This window comes from Drosophila mauritiana, chromosome 3L, assembly GCF_004382145.1.
Source record: "Drosophila mauritiana strain mau12 chromosome 3L, ASM438214v1, whole genome shotgun sequence".
Lineage (NCBI taxonomy): Eukaryota > Metazoa > Arthropoda > Insecta > Diptera > Drosophilidae > Drosophila > Drosophila mauritiana.
Window position 1 is genome coordinate 7,360,995 of NC_046669.1, and position 16,044 is coordinate 7,377,038.

Genomic DNA, 16,044 nt, shown 5'->3' on the forward strand with positions numbered 1-16,044 from the left:
GGGGAGTCAGGTGCTAAATGGCAGATTCTATTATGATGTTGATCGAAGATTTCGGTGGGAGCCATGGCCGTGTCAAATGGCCAAATGAAATGCAATTTCCGAGCACACATATTTTGCGACGATTTGTTTTTCTTGGCATAAGCCACGTTAGTTGGCGCCGGCTAATTGCAGGCTCTCTGGCATCCCATAAAAGCCTAACGCTGCGATGCATAAATATGTTTATGCGGCAGTCGAGGAAAAACAGTGGTAAAAAGTCAAATGGTGCATGTTGAACACCCACAAAGCATAAATAAAAACAGCAATGGCCCGAACTGTGAAAAAACCAAGCCAAGACCAAGCGAAAAAATAAAATCAGACCCTCTCACCTCCCCCGAGAAAAGTAAAAAAATAAAAATTGGGAAAAGACTTGACTTCGTGGCGAAGGTGAAAGTGTTTTTGTTGGCCCGTTGCAATTATATTGTAAATGATTTTATTATTTATTTGCTGAATTAATTTTGGCCAGGCTGCGGCAAGTGTGCGAGCCATGTGAAATATTCCATATAAATATTTATGTTTTAATTAAAAAGGCCACAAGGAAATTGAAATTGCATAAATTTCGCATTTAATTTGTAACGCGACTGGAGGAAACACTTGGTTTTCATTTGATTTTTATAGGGTGCAATTTATGAATGCCATTAAGGCAAATTAAGTTGTATGTAGTTACTTTACTTCTTATGGCAAATTACTCAACCGAAATTGGTAGACTTAATTTGCAAATTTTCCTCCTGATGAGGCCACTTATGCCAATGCGGTATATTTTATTTGATTTAAATTTATTTGGCTTATACGGTTGGTTTATTGTACAATTCTATAGGGAAATGTCGGTTCAATATATAACAAATCCAGATTGTTAGCCCCAATTGTCTGGCTTGTACCGATTGTAATGGCCAACAAATAAAGTGTACTTCTTGCATCTGGAGTACTCTTTAGTGGCTATAAATTAATGACACTCCTTTATCATTACTTAGCAGTGCTCTGCAGGTAATTTCTCACAGCCAACTTCATATTTCAGGCCATATTTATGACTGAGCACACATTCTGGCGACCTTCAGCCTGTCAGCAGGCAGAAGACATCCTCATCCACATGGAGCATCTGCCTTCGATTTGCAATGATTTTTGGTGCAGCAACTGGTTTTGCTGTGCTCTTGTGCTTTTGCGCACAGTTTTCGAACATTTTCCCCCCAATTTTACGTGTTCATTATCATACGGCTGCTGGGAGCAGATGCCATGTAAGACGTAGTTTTTGGACACAAACGAAAGTGAACTTTTTAAAGCCTGGCCAAAAGTATTTTTCGTATATTTTTCGTATATTTTTTGGCCTTTTTCACTGGATGCTGCGAAACGTGTTGGACTTGGTCATGTTGGTCCCGGCGTTTTGTTGGTTATTTATCGTCGCTTTTTTTGTGATTTAACATATGTACGTGCTGCTGTCGCGCAAAAACAAAGCGCATACGCACCCAAAACATGATTATATATTAATTTCATTAATAATAAATAATTTCACTTTTCATTTCACTCAAAGGCAAGAATGCGAAACTTTCGTTGCGGGTGAAGCTCTTTCTTGTTGGCCATCTTCGCCCAGCTGCCACTGGATGTCAGGGAGGCCAAACGTGGCTTTCATGACGGCTCCAAGCTCACAGCTCACAGCTCACAGAGTGCCGACCAAAATCGATGGCCAAATTAATTGCCGCGACTCGGCCGCGCATGCGTATACGTAATTTTTGATTATTAACTGTTAATTACATGCAATTTTTCTTCGTCTGCGCGAATTATTCAAGTTTGCCGCCCCAAAGGAGTGTGTGGGCCTATCTGCGATCGCGGCACCATGTTAATTGCTCCAGAAAATTGAGTTATTTTCAGTTATTTTGATTGCTGCCTGTTGACCTTTTTTTGTATTTCATTTGGTCCCCAAGCTGGCTTTGTTTGGCGGCCCACACCCACGAAAATGTCAGCTAGTTCTGGGCCCGGGGAATCGAATCTGGCCAAGATCTGCCACTGGCAGCGGGTATGAGTCGTGCCCGTCGATGTTTATCGACCATTGCATTCATATATTGCTGCGAGTTCTTGCCAAATAAAATTAAAATTGTAGATTTATATCGATTGAAGTCGCGCTTGGCAAAATACTTGGAAAAATACGATACTCTCGGTGGATAACGAAAACTTTGCTCTTTTCGTAAACTTTAGTGATTTCAGATCATTTATTTTAATTGTTTTGTTTGCAATTTAATTGCACTTATCAGAAAAGTTTCTTATATATCACACAACTTGATTTAGTAATACACACCTTAAGCACAAATTTGTTATGTTCTTGTTCCTTTCCAGAACTTGACTATTTAGCAGGTAAGCTAAGGAAGGGCATTTAAATATCGTTTAGCTCCCTTTTCAACCAGCTTCTGTTGTTAACAATTTGAACGTTATTGTCAATGGGTTTTTCATTTATTTGGAGCCTGAGAAAATTAATCATTAAAATTGCCATCGGGGGCGGTGAACTATGTAAATTTTCGATTTTTGTTTACGCCGGAAACGAGCCTTAATTTTCATGGGAGTTTTCCATTTGGCACTTTGGCTGCCTGCCTGCGATGAAATAACACAAAATGCAGCACCTGCATTGCGGAGGCTTCAATAAAAATGTAATTACGCCCTCCAATGCGGCAGTGCGAAGCCTCATCAGCCCGTTGTTCGGTGTCTATCAAATGGGCAACTTACACATGGGCAACATGCCCCATCTGCAACCTGCAACCCGCAAGTTGCAACCAATGCCCCTGACACTGTGTGGCAGCCATTAGCGATAGCTGGCCAAGATCTGTGAGAAGGGGAACCACTCCTGTGTTGGCCTCCGCGATGGCCAGTTGATTGATTACACATTCGCCGCGTGGGCCGCGTTAATGCTGATGTTGCCACGTCGCCAAGCGAGGGAATCGCACCGGCGATTATAATGATCCAAGATATATTATATATATGTATATAAAAACGTGCAACTCCAACTCTTGACTCCAGGTGATGTCATCGGAAAAACAAGCGCATTAAACGATTATAAAACAAATTGTCTTGCCCATTTGGACCTTGAGAGGGTGCCCAAGATCGATTGACAATTTTTCTGTGGCTGCCACAAACGAGTTCAACCGAAAGTTGGGCCGCACAAATACTTTCCTTTTCGGTTGCCACATTCTCGTAATTCTCGTCATCAGTAGCCTGGATTACCTCAGCCGCGCAAAATTTCGCTTTCTACGCCAAAACTTTGACAGCGTGCGGCTGAAATGTTGCACGTTTGACCAAATTTGGTCGCAGCGTTTTGTGGCTAAGGCTTTTTTTCTTTCTGCTATGCTTTTTTTTTTTTTGTTTACTTAGCCTGGTCCACCGCTGTGGCCGTGACGCTGACGATGGGCGATGGAGCGACCTCCTCCTGGCCAAAAGGCGCTGAAAGGAGCACGCTCTGGTAGCTTCTTGTCGCCGTATGTCATGCGCCTTATCTTGATGACGCTGGGAGTCATGAGCCCCAACCTGGTCTTGAGTCTTCAGGCCTCAGTCTTCAGTCTTCAGTCTTTGGTCTTTAGTCTTGGCCCGAGCCTGATTTCGCTGTTTAACATAGTTAGCTGGGCCGTGGGCCACCTCCGTCACTTGAAGAAATGAAATATCAAACCGAAATAGATCAAAGTCCCAAATTGTTATATGTGGATTAAGAAAACTATATTCTGAAATTCTTTAAATATTCTTAATTCCTACATTTTAAATTCAGAGCAATCCATTTTGATTGGACTTAAGTAATTGGCCTTGGACTTTGATATTTCTTGCAGTGCCCTGATAATCCAACTGCAACTGCGATGGAATTTTCACCGCAATTCGGTAGCCGGCAAGTAGCTGAAGCCGAAGTACGTAGGTTGCGGCAGGTCAGTGCACCCTGGGCATGTGATTAAAACGCTAAAACGCAGACAATCATAAATATCAAATGCGCCATATTTTAGGGTCTCCGTGGTCGCTGGTCTCTGGTCCCAGGTCCCAAGTCCCTGAGTCTCCACAACCGATAAAGTGGGGGACCCACCGACCAGAATGGTTTCACTTTTGTTTGAGCGACACCTGGCTGCGAGCGGAGCGGCCCATGCCCATGACTCACGGAGTTATCCAGCGACCAAGTGGAGACGGAAGGAATGAAGGGAGCTGGAAGACGGAGGCCCCAGTCTCAAAAAGTGCATCATAAATTATTTTGCCTTTGCGGCTGCGATCAGCGCAACTTTTATTTTTCTTCTAAGCATTTTCATTTGCCAAAGTAGTCACACGGTCAGCTTGGCGGATGGAGTTGCAGGGATCGCTGGAGGGGACTGGCGGATCTGGGGGATCTGGTGATCTGGTGATTTGGGGAGCGGACCACATTTGTCGCCAGCCCAAGCGAAATCGAAATTGAAATTGAAATCCTGGTTCAGCCCCAGCCAAGCTGGGGATCCAAACGGATCGGCAGCCGCACTTTGGTCACGAATGTCGGTCAAACGTGTTTGGTTTGCTATTTTACAACTTTAAATATGCCAACAATGGCCGAAAGCCACTAAGGCACACTAACCACAGCCCCTCCACCCAAACCATGGTACATACCACATCCTACCTGGGCCACATGCATGCCTAATTTGTGTGCATATTTCTCGGGGGATTATCACTGTCACACTCCAGCCACCAAGTCTCGAATCAGCCACGATCTCTGCCACTTTCGGGGGCTCCAATTACAATCCGATGTGGATGGAGCTTTGGCATATGGATGTGAATTCAAATTTTACAGATGACAGTGAAACGACCAGAACTGACAAGAACAATAAACTCTTTACAAACCAATCGTATGTTCTTAGAATTGGGGTATCATAAGAATCGATTACTTCTTTTCTTGCTTTAAAGAATTTGAATCTAGACCTTTGTCTCATTAGTTGGACCTTAGAACGAGTAAGTGTCTTGCAATATCTTTTAAAGGTAATGTGAACGTCTTTCCAGTAAAGTCAACTAACTTATTATTGTTTTTTGTTTTGGCTTACTCATATTAAGTTACAAGAGGGACAGCCAAAACGTCGTTTGCCGGCAATTTCCCTTTCACCAATTTCAGCGCTTCCTCTCATTAATATTTTGCAATGTTTCGTTGGCAGTTGCTTATTAAAATCAAGTTATATTTTCACAGTTCGTTGCTTGTTATACTTGTAAGCAATTAGCCAATTTTTTCATGGGAAAAGGGAAAATGTAGCGAGTTTTTGGCAGGAAAATTGATAAGCCAATGCCATTAGTGTTGCATTGAGAACTTTGTGAAGTTTTCTCACTTTTCAGACAATCTGTAGTCACTCCTTTAAGGGAAGCCTTGCGGCGAACTTATTTTTTTAGCTGTATCCCTATCTTGATTTCATCTCTGGCACTTCCTTCTCGTCCCATTACCCATACGCCGTGTTGCGCCATCATGAATGTGGGTGATCCGCGGGCGGCGACGCCGGCAAATCATGAAAACTATTTAGCCCACAAACAAATTTCTCACATAATTCACAAAACGCCGTAATACGGAAGCCGTTTCTAGTTGCAAATTTCACTCGGCTGATAAGTCGCCAGGCAAATTTGCAGCACTCAAATTTGAATTTCATGTCCCTTTTATCGGTGCGACTATCTAACGCTTAGCGGTTCAGTTCAGTTCAGTTCAGTTGAGCATGGGTTGGTTTTCGTTTGGTTTCTATTTAGTTTTGTTTTTCGTTGTTTTCTGCTTTTTTCGGGTATTTTTTTGGCTTTGCTTGGCCCGGCTAGAAGTAGCCATTGTTGGTGTCGCTTGAGGTTTTTTGGCAAATTTGCCTGGCCATAATAGCGTTTCGTGCTGGGGGGTTTTCGCCTTATTGGGCGGTCGCGGTTCAACGGATTGATGTGCCTCTGTGTGAACAGCCGAGTTTTCCCACCTCCCCCTGGTATTTTCATTTTGGTTACCGCAAAGTTATAAAATATAGAAAATTATGCGCATCGGCTACTGTGGCCGCCATCAAAAGCGGCGCCGAAAGTCTAGTCGAGTCGAATCGAATCGGTTTGGGCTGTTGCCTGGCACTTAACACCTTTTTGACACACAGCCAGCGACGTCAAATGCAAATGAAGATAAATCGCTGCCTCTGATCTTTTTAGCACCTTTTTGCATACATTCCCCCAGTCCAGGCAAAAGCCAAATCCCGAAGCCACCAAGAGCTCTAAGCCCCGGTGACAGCGCCACGAACATGCAACATTTTGTCGCCGGTTGTACAACTCCTGAATGCTGCCGAATGCCGACTGCCGACTGCCAAATGTTGCCGGTGTTGCACGGAGTTGGCCACAGCCTACGACTTTTCGCGATTATGATGGCAATGGCAACGCCAGCCCAGGACCAGGCGATACCCTCTAAGGGGATTATGGTATTTTAGCACCTACCTCTGGGCAATCAATCATCAAAGATGCAACCTGGTGTCGAGTAAAAGTGTTGCGTGGCGTGTTGGGAAATTATGGGGATTCAGGGGATTATTAATTGATTTCATGTTTTTCGTTTAGAAATGGATACAGGTTATTTACTTAGCAAAACGATAAGGTATTTAACTCATGAGGCACAAAGTTCGTCAAATTTTCTGTACATTAATTATTAATTATGTTTTGTAATGTAAATATACAGCGTATCTTATCTTCCATTTCCCAGCACAACCTTATGATTTTGGGGTTGCCAATAAGGTCAAGGGGGGATTTGTAGGTGGGAGAGGTGTTGGTTGGAAAAAAAAACTTCAACTTTTCGCTGCAACACAAATGCACACATGTACAGAAGTGGCAATCACAAAATTATCAGCCTGCCCCAATGTTGTTTTGTATTTTTGTGGTTTTTCAGTTGCTAGAGTGGACTATTGTCATTGTTTTTCGTTTTTTGTTATTTTTTTTTTTTTTTTTTTGTGGTGCTGCATTGCAGACGGATGAGGAAGTTTTTTGGACTGGGCTGCATTTGTGGCATGCTACCAACTATCGGCAGCTTGTCGCTGTTTTTCTCTTATTTAAATTACGAAATGTTTTGTCAACAATTTGTCCACTGATTTATTGGCTTTTGTGGCGTTGGTTGCAAGCTACTTGCCACTGCAACAGTGCAACACTGGGCACAATAGCCGCGGCTAATCGGAGTTGCCAGTTATCAGCTGGCTGAGTGACAGGTGCATAAATTGCATTTAAAATCGAAAGTTGGGCAGACGCCCAGAATGAAAGTGAACGACGTGCATCCATTAAATGTGTGCCACTCATGTGGCACCACCACCATCACCAACATCGCGGTGGTGCATTGACTCGGTGCACTCTGCACCACGGCAGTCGCATTCGCAGCTGTCCATCAGAGAACTTTCGATTTCGATTGCGTAGTGCGTCAACTCGAAGACTTTCCATTGTGGCGTTTGTTGAACCGATCTCGGCTACATTGAGAAAAAGATCTGAAAAATTGGTCCCTGTAAGGAGTGTTACCCAAAACTCAAACTCAACAATAAAACCAACTTTAAATATAAAAATTGTGGTTTATTTTTAATGTTTTATAAATTCTTTAAAAGCCTCTTAGCTCCGTTTTCCGCACTCATGCCTACATGTTTTCTAATTGGTCTACTTGGTTTAGAAGCTGAAACAGTAAGAAAAGGATATAGTCTTAATACACAGACTTTATTTTTTTTTTTCTCACTGTGCTAGCAAAGATCGCAGACGTGAGGAGGGTCAGGAACTGGGACTGGGACTGGGACTGGACCTGGCACTGGGACTCGGACAACAACTGCCACAGATCGCACAAGAAACACATATTTCGTAGCTTTTTCGTTCGGGTTTGAAGTCTCTGTGAGTGACACACAATTGCGTTTTTTGCGCATAGTTCCGTATTTGGTCAAAGATAATGATGTGAAATGCAGCAACAACAGCGTATCCCCCCAAAAACAACAACGGCGACAAAGGCGAAACGACAGCGACAACAAGGCAATCACCCACTCAAAAATCGTTGAGGAAAAATTGCCAGGCCGACGCGAATCGTCCATGTAAATGAGTGAAAATGTTTCAACTTAATTCTATTTATGTGCGTTCACGTTTGGGCCAAGAGAAACTCCATTCAGCTCCTAACAAAAAAAAAAAAATGTTTACGGAAAAATGTAACTTTTATTTTGAAAAAGTTGGCAATAAAATGATTTGGTTGTGCCCTTGAATGTGTAAAATCCTAATAATATTGCATCTGATTCCTGCGCATGCTCCCGGATTGCCATGACAGAATCGTAGTTTTCCGGTTGTCAGTAGGAATAAAACATATAAACAAACTAATCGGACGACACTTTATCAAAAGGTATAGAGAGGCTCACTCACTAACCATGTCGACCACGGATATCGAGGTCACGGGAAAATCTGAAGTAGATGGTGACTTAGAAGGTTTGCCGATCGATTCGGAGGTTACCGATGTTGCGGCACCTTTATCATCCAGGCGGAGCAAGCCCTACTTCAAAAAGTTCAAGGAGCCGGACTCCGATGAGGATGTCGCTGATCCGCGACAGCTGTTCAATGTCCAGGAGTCGTGGCGAACCCTCATGTCCCTCCCCAGCTGCCAAAAGGTCATGGTCTCGTAAGTTATGTAGGGAATTTGTAAAGCCTTCAATACCCAGCTCTATTTCGGTCTTTATGCAGTGAGAAAGCTCAAAAGGCCCTGAAGATTGAGGTGGGCATCAATGTGACGCAAGAGTTCCCATGGAAACAAGTCCAGTTTAAGGACCTTAGAGATGTGCTCTTCGACGAACTGGAGAATTCAGCTGATCTGATGAAGAAGTTCAAGAACTTCAATCCGGAGCACTTTATCCTCATTGGTTTCTGTCCACTGTTGACCGAACAGGAAGATGATCCGCCGGAGGGCGAACCCTTCATCTTCTACTCCAGCATCAAGGAGTCCAAAATGGCCATGAGTATCATCCAGAATATGGAGCACTTCGAACGTTGGCGGATGCAGCGACGTCTGAGAAAAAAGCCCCGCCGATGGGTGAGCCATGGCACCGATGAGGAGATGACCATCATGGTGGAGCGATTCAAGGACGAACCCATCGATGTGGAGATCCAGAGTGTGTATCCCATTCAGATGCCGCGGCATGTGGCCTTCGATTACCGGATGACACGCGATGTCCGGGATGGAGTGCTCGAGCTTTTGCCCAACGAAAACATTAAATGGGAAAACGTGACCAAAAAGCGGGTTAATGTGTCGGTGCAGTCTGCTCCTCCAAAAATCGAAAGAGAGCAGCAAACTAACCCGACTTTTCCGTCGAATGCTTGGTCGCAGTATCTGTATGAGATTGATGATGAAGGTAGGTTTCGTTTGTTTAATAGTATAACATAATAATAAATGCATCCACAGACCTTGAGCTGGATGAAACGGATGTGGACGAGGAGGAGGAGAAGAAGAAGGCCCAAGCTAAGCCGGGTACCTATGTGGAACCCGAAAAGAAACCCCCGGAAATGTCCGCCCAGATTGAAATGCTGCTCAATACCCTTGAATTTAATCAGATCGATAGCTATCGGTGGGTATAGTATAGATTTAGTTTGATTCAAATTTACCTGAAGGGAATTCTCGCCAGTGATGACTATTCCTTGATATCCTCCCGACAAGTGGTGCAGTACACCAATCCCTATCTGCAGGAGTTCCTCTGTTTTGCCAACATCTCGAAGAGCAACAAGCGCTTTGTGGCTGGCTACGATTGGTACCCCAAACTATCCGGACTCATAGCGGTTTCATATGCATTCAGTACTCCGGCTACCGTAAACGAGGCTACTAACCGGGTGGACTATGTGCAGCGTGCAGTTCTTGAGCCCAATCCCGTGCTCTTGTGGAGCTTTTCGGATAACCTAAACTATAAATTGGAATTCGAGGCCCCAATCGAGAACACCGCCTTGACATTTTGCCCTTTTAATGGAGATATCTTGCTGGGAGGCAGTAAGAATGGTCAGGTGGTGTTGTGGGATCTTCAAGGTCGCTGCGAGAAGCTGGATGAGGAGGAGTACTTGACGGCGGCGCAGGCCAAATACCGAGTTATGATTGGGGAGTTCCTCAATTGGACTATTGACATCGAGGACAATGTCATCGTGCCGGCCACTATTTCCTTGTTGGATTGCTCACCGAAAGGAGCCATCACAGCATTTTATTGGCTGGGTCGTTCCATATATTTAAGTCAATTTGGAAAGGTTTACAATGACCCCGATATTCGAAACCATCACAAGTTCTTTATAACGTGTGCTTTCGATGGCACTATCAGCTTCTGGGACTTGGATGGCAAAGGAGGGAAGAGTGCTAAGGATAAGATGCGCAACCGGATGCTGCCCAAGGAGTTGACCCAGAGTGAATCCGCCTTTAAATCCATGGTCATTAAACCCACCTACAACCTTTACTTCCCGGAACCGATAACTGGTATCATAGCGGACACCTCGTGTTTCTCGTGCTTGACTCCCGTTGCCAAGTTGATACAAGCCAATCCCTCGAATTATCCTATCAAGACGATAGCCAAGGATCCACCCACTATGCGCCAGAGTATGATAGTATCCACATTTTATGGCCATGTCAGCCGGATTGATTGGCAGGGCACATATACGGAGGGAGAGGCCACTGAGCTTATTAACAGTTCGACTCCCTTTGCCATGGTCCATGATGGACCTGTGGTCATGGTGAAGAAGAACCCATTCTATCCGGAGTTGTTCGCTTCCATTGGACGGACCATCCTGGCAATTTGGAAGGAGGACTATAATTATTCACCCATCTTTTGGCGAAAAAGAGCCTGTGACCTTACCGCCGTCGCCTGGAGTGAAACGCGTCCGGCTGTTTTGTACGTAACTAGAATCGATGGAATCCTCGAGGCGTGGGATATACTGGGTATATATATACTTGTATATTAAATTGTGAACCTAAGGTATTTACAATATCTCTAAACAGCCCGCGACGATGATGCTTGCCTCACCGAGATCCTTGGCGGTGGTATCATTACAGCGATAACGGAGCATCGACCCTCTCTTCCCCATAAGATCTTGGGCATTGGCGATTATAACAGTAGTATAAGAATGGTAAAGCTGCCCCATTCCTTCGATGTGCCCCTGCCCAATGAGCTCGATCAGCTGATAAAGTACGTGCTGAAGGAGGAGCGCCGCAAGATGGGCATTCAGTCGTGGGAACAGAAGTACTATGAACTCAACAAGGACATCATAGAGGCAAAGCGGGAGGCTGAAGCGGAAATCCGCAAGGAAATGGAAAAAAAGGAAAAGGAGGAGCAGCTTGCCAGCAGGAAAAAGGGCCAAAAGTCCGGAGAAGATGGCGGAGAAGGCGGCGAAGAGATTAAGTAGGTATTAATAATATCGCCAGCTAATATTCAATCTATTTTTGTACTACCCAGAGGTAAGAAGAACTACAGCGGCTTGAACTACAACGAAAAAATGGCAGTCAAGTGGGACGAACTTAATCTTAACCGGATGATGACCATTCTGATGTCCCGCAAGCAAATGGATCCCGAGAAATTGGCCAGGGAGACGGCACTGGAGAAGGAGCGTCATGCCTACGAGGCTGCCAAGAAAAAGTCCCATTCGGATATCCTTGCCACAGTGGAAAACGACATTGCTAACATAAGGGCCAGACTCCTGCCGTTAGAGCTTCAGGACATGCAGCGCAGTGAGATGATTGCGGAGAGGGTAAAACGAGAGGTTGAGAACGCAGACTCCTATGAAAAGGTGTGCGAAGATGCCATCGAGATGCTGAACAACTTCAAAGAGTTCGAGCCAATCGATTATATCGAGTTTCTGGAACGTGGTCGCAAGAGGCGTCAACTTTTGGATCAATCCTTGGGTGGAAATACGGATCGACTGCGGTGGTACGAGGAAAGGGTCAAATTGGGCGAACTGGGCGAGTGCCAGTTCATCTACGAACCCATTAGCGGATCTCAGGGGGAGGAGTCCAGCCATCCCGAATTTGCGGCTCCTCCGAAAATGATGTCCAAATCGAACAGCGATATTATTGTGGACGATTTAGACGGTTAAAAGTTTTGATGCGTCCTTATAGTTAGTAAATGTGATCAAATGCTCTATTATTTAAATTTCAATTGATTTCGTTATGGAATTGTACGATTATTAATAAAGGTGTGATACGGAAATTAATAATAGGCTGGCATATATTCAAAAACTGTTCTTTTAAATTGCAAACAACCGTCTAATTTGCAAATAGAAAGTTGAAATTCATCACCAGAAACTTAATCATACCATGAAGACAAAATCGAATTTTATGTATTAACTTTCAACGCCATTTTAATGTTATTTTTTATGCTTCGTTTTTAGATAAGCCATTGCACATTTGAGATGGTGTTTTCCCTCTATTTTTAACTACTCTGTTGGCCATTCAAAGTGACCCACCCATCGCGCTAAACGGTTGACTGCCTCTGGCCGTTTGCCAAATAAAATTCGGCTCTCAATTAGGGGCCCATTGAACCTTGAAGAGCCGCTTCCGCTCGACGGCCAGCTGGCGGGTTCAAGTTTATGACATTTCTAGGCATTATGTTTGGTTTGTGTGCACAAATGAAGTCATCCCGTGGACGAGGCGTGCCCCGAGTTTAATGAACCTGCCCCCATAACGGCGAAAGAAAACCCCGTGGTCCGTCTCCAAGCCGAGCTGGGGGAATTCCCACGGCCATGCAACCTCTGGTCAATCCGCTCCAAAGTACTCCAGGTAAACGGCATTGAGGCAGGGGTAAATTTGAATGCAAACCGACAGCGGCAGTCCATCATTTTCGCAAGCAGATAATGATATACATTTCGGAAGCAATGCATCTGAACTTAACCATAATTTCGAGTGCATTATTATTGGCCCGCTCTGGGCAGTTGAATGCAAAGTTGCAGATACATTTTGCGTTGCATCATCATCATCGACGTCGACCACCTGTTGTCCTTAAAGCGATAAGTATTAAGTGATTTCTGGACAGCCGCTCGCGAGTTTTCCTTTTTTCCCCATTTATTTATTAATACAATTTTCGTGCGCTTGCGTGCGTCTGCAACTGAGGCAAGTGCATTTACATAACAATTGGCCTTTGAATTCAAATTGGCAGCGGGCTTTGGCCCCTCCATCGAATCGGGCTATCCCCAGACGGAGGCTGAGGCTGCGGGACTGCATTAAAATCTCTTTACCGCCATTTAAAATAATTTACGATCTTATGCAAATCGCCGCTTTCGTTGCACTAGCCCCCAAACTTGCCACCGTGACTCGACATAATGCTCGTTGGCCAGAAATTAAACGCACACATCGATTATTCACGCCCATTGTGCGCCACTTAACAATAACTCAAAAGTGGAAGACCGCCACAGGTGTCATACCCATAAGACAAGCTCACACTTGTGGGTAATGGATTGGTAGCTTTTTGAATCTCAAAGGATTAATGAAGTAAATGAAAGAGTTAATTTTATTTAGCAAGAGCGCTCTTATAATATAGTTAAGTAAACACAGGACTAAATTAATTATGGTTTAATGGGCATGGAGAGTAAAGAGCACGGGTGATTTGGCGAAGCTGTTGGACACGTTTTAAATCCCTTCATTAAATAGTGGAAACGTCAGCCTTATCCGAATCGGAGAACTCGATGAACTCCCCAAGTCGTTTGAGCAATCGTTTGCAGGAGTCCCGTTCTGCACAGTCTTTCGTCTTAGCCAACTGGCTAACCAACTCCAAAATGCTGGACAAAAAGCTGTTGAATTCCTCTTCGTACTCGATCACTTCCTGCTCGAGATCTTTGATACTTTTTTCTCCTATCGAGGATTCCACAAAGTCACTAAAGTTGAGACACACATGACCGAGTGTGTATAGAGATTTCACAAAGGTGTTGGCAGTGGGTAGCAGCCCCAGCCGCAGGCATTCTTCTACGGTGCTCTCCAATTTGTTGAGTACCTCGTCGATACATTTGGCCTTGTCCACCGTTAAGGTCAACGATTGCCATCGGGGTTCGGTGATGTCCTGCATGATGTGGTTTTCCAGACTTAGCATACACATTAGCATACGGTGGCGGAGTTTTCCAGATCGATTGGTGAGCTGGAGACCCCTACCTTCAGAAGGACTTTGCCAAAGGACTGTCAAATGATGTTTCACATAGTGCAAAAAAAACAGGACACGCTGCAACATCTGCAATTGCTCTAGAAGCTCCGGGTAGATAATATAGCTTAGTGGCCATTTCGTTTCATAGCCAAGAGCTAATGCCTCGTAGCCGTAGAGATTCAGGGCCTCCGGAGGATCCTGCTCGCTGCAGCTCTCCTTTTCCTCTTCTTCATTTTCTTCAGCTCTCTTGGCTTTATGTTGCCTACCCAATTGTGTGGCTACATCGCAATTCTTAAGCTGACAGCGAACATTATCCTTGATGTAGTCATTGGACTTTTGCAGGGTCTCTGCTAGAAGGGTCTGGAGCTTCTCGGGTATCAACCTGTCCACATTGTACTTCAGGTACTCCTGGCATTTGTGCAGAAAAGTCTCGGAGAAGCCTTCCTCCTGCAGCAGGAAATAGGACTTCAAATTGCGAATGTGGAAAGGCAAATTGTGCTCCTCCACCAAAACCTTGAGAAACTTCTGTGCTGGCAACTCATAGCTCGTTTTAATGATCTCCTCATGCCCCAAAGCGTCTTGATTATAAGATAGTGGCCGCTGTAGCAGCTTTAATGAAACATTGCACTGTCTCAAAATGTTTAGATACTTCCCGGCCAGAAAAATTTCATCCGCCTGGGAAAGCAAGAAGCCGGGCAAACGGTCTGGCAAAAGGCGGTACCGTTCCGCCCAGTAGGCGTGGCAACATTTCTCCGGCGCCAATAGAGTACTGCTCATTGTACTCGAGGGCTCTGTGTCCTCCACAAAAAACTCATGCTGCGTATCGAATAGAACGCCCTTTTGCATCCACAGCTGAGCGATTTTCATGTAAACGCGACTAGTTAAAGTCAAAATTTTGTTCACTCGCTCCTTTAGATCCACATCAGTGTCCTTCAGATCCCGGTAGAACTGGTCCAGCAATGTTAGTACCTGGGCGCTGGTCAGATTACCACGGGCACTGCAGGTCATGTTGGAAAAAGTCTTCAAAATAGGCAACCAAGGACGCACCTGTCGCACCAGTTCCTTAAGATCCAACTTGTTGTCCTGCAAATCCGTTTCCAATTTGGACTGTAGATCATAATAGTCCTCCAGTTGATCACTTAAGGCAGTGGCTAAGGTCAGTCGTGTTCTTCCGCAGTTAGGCGACATATTGGTCTCCTCTATATAGCTTTGTACACTAATATAGTAACCTATCAGGGGCAATATTTCATGGGCCAAAGCCCTAAAAGGACCGGTGAAGGTCTTTTTCAATCGGAATCGAACCTTGGCTATATCCACTGAAGACATTTCGGAAATCTGATCGATCTGAATATCAGGCCTTACATATGCAGAGGGAACACCCGAGAAGGCATAGATTAGATCCCTCATTAGCAACTGTTCCTGACGAGGCAAACTCATCTTGGCCAAATTTTCGTTGGCGAGATAGTAACCCCCAACGCTCTCGAAGATCCACGACTCCAGCCGTGGCAGACTAGTGGACGAGCTCGCGTTGCAATTATGACCACTGTTTTCGCTTCCTGATGGACGCATTTTTCCGTCTTTGGATTCCTCATGGTCATGAATTTTCCTCATTTGCCGCTCCAACTCGTCCTTGCTGAGGTGGAAGCGCACCTTGCTCGCAAAGTCACTCTCCGATTGGTCGGAGTTCATGGTGAATTAGAAAATATATCAAGAACAGAGCTCAATTTCGAAGCTTAAAATTATTTAGGTGTTGCCTTTAAATGCCAATAATTACTAAGGTATGTTGGATAGGTTGAACTAAAAAAAATTAAATAAATTTTAATTCAAATCTTATATATGAAAAGTGAGTAGAGTTTCGTTTGGAGTACCTAACGTTTGCTAGTTCTGATTTCCATTTCTGCTTATTATCAAACTTAATTCCAGCCATTTGTGAAAGGTGGTTACTTTCGGTGATATCCGC

General features: G+C 44.5%; 2 protein-coding genes across 3 annotated transcripts; one reads left to right on the plus strand and one right to left on the minus strand.

Moving 5' to 3' along the window:
• Positions 1-8,256: 8,256 nt before the first annotated feature.
• On the plus strand, positions 8,257-12,157 carry LOC117141506 (WD repeat-containing protein 63). Of its 2 annotated transcripts, none has more exons than XM_033304994.1 (6): positions 8,257-8,617; positions 8,680-9,344; positions 9,395-9,557; positions 9,615-10,900; positions 10,961-11,360; positions 11,415-12,157. In XM_033304994.1, the coding sequence occupies exons 1-6, from the start codon at positions 8,370-8,372 to the stop codon at positions 12,049-12,051; spliced, it is 3,399 nt and encodes a 1,132-aa protein (XP_033160885.1). In that variant the 5' UTR covers positions 8,257-8,369; the 3' UTR covers positions 12,052-12,157. The 2 variants fall into 2 exon arrangements, with proteins under 2 accessions (XP_033160885.1, XP_033160886.1); XM_033304995.1 differs by having other exon boundaries at positions 8,575-8,626.
• A 1,285-nt stretch (positions 12,158-13,442) lies between these two features.
• Positions 13,443-16,044, minus strand: LOC117141525 (gamma-tubulin complex component 2 homolog). Its single transcript, XM_033305016.1, has 2 exons — positions 15,953-16,044; positions 13,443-15,881 (listed from the first exon to the last, which is right to left on the minus strand). The coding sequence occupies exon 2, from the start codon at positions 15,771-15,773 to the stop codon at positions 13,593-13,595; it is 2,181 nt and encodes a 726-aa protein (XP_033160907.1). The 5' UTR covers positions 15,774-15,881; positions 15,953-16,044; the 3' UTR covers positions 13,443-13,592.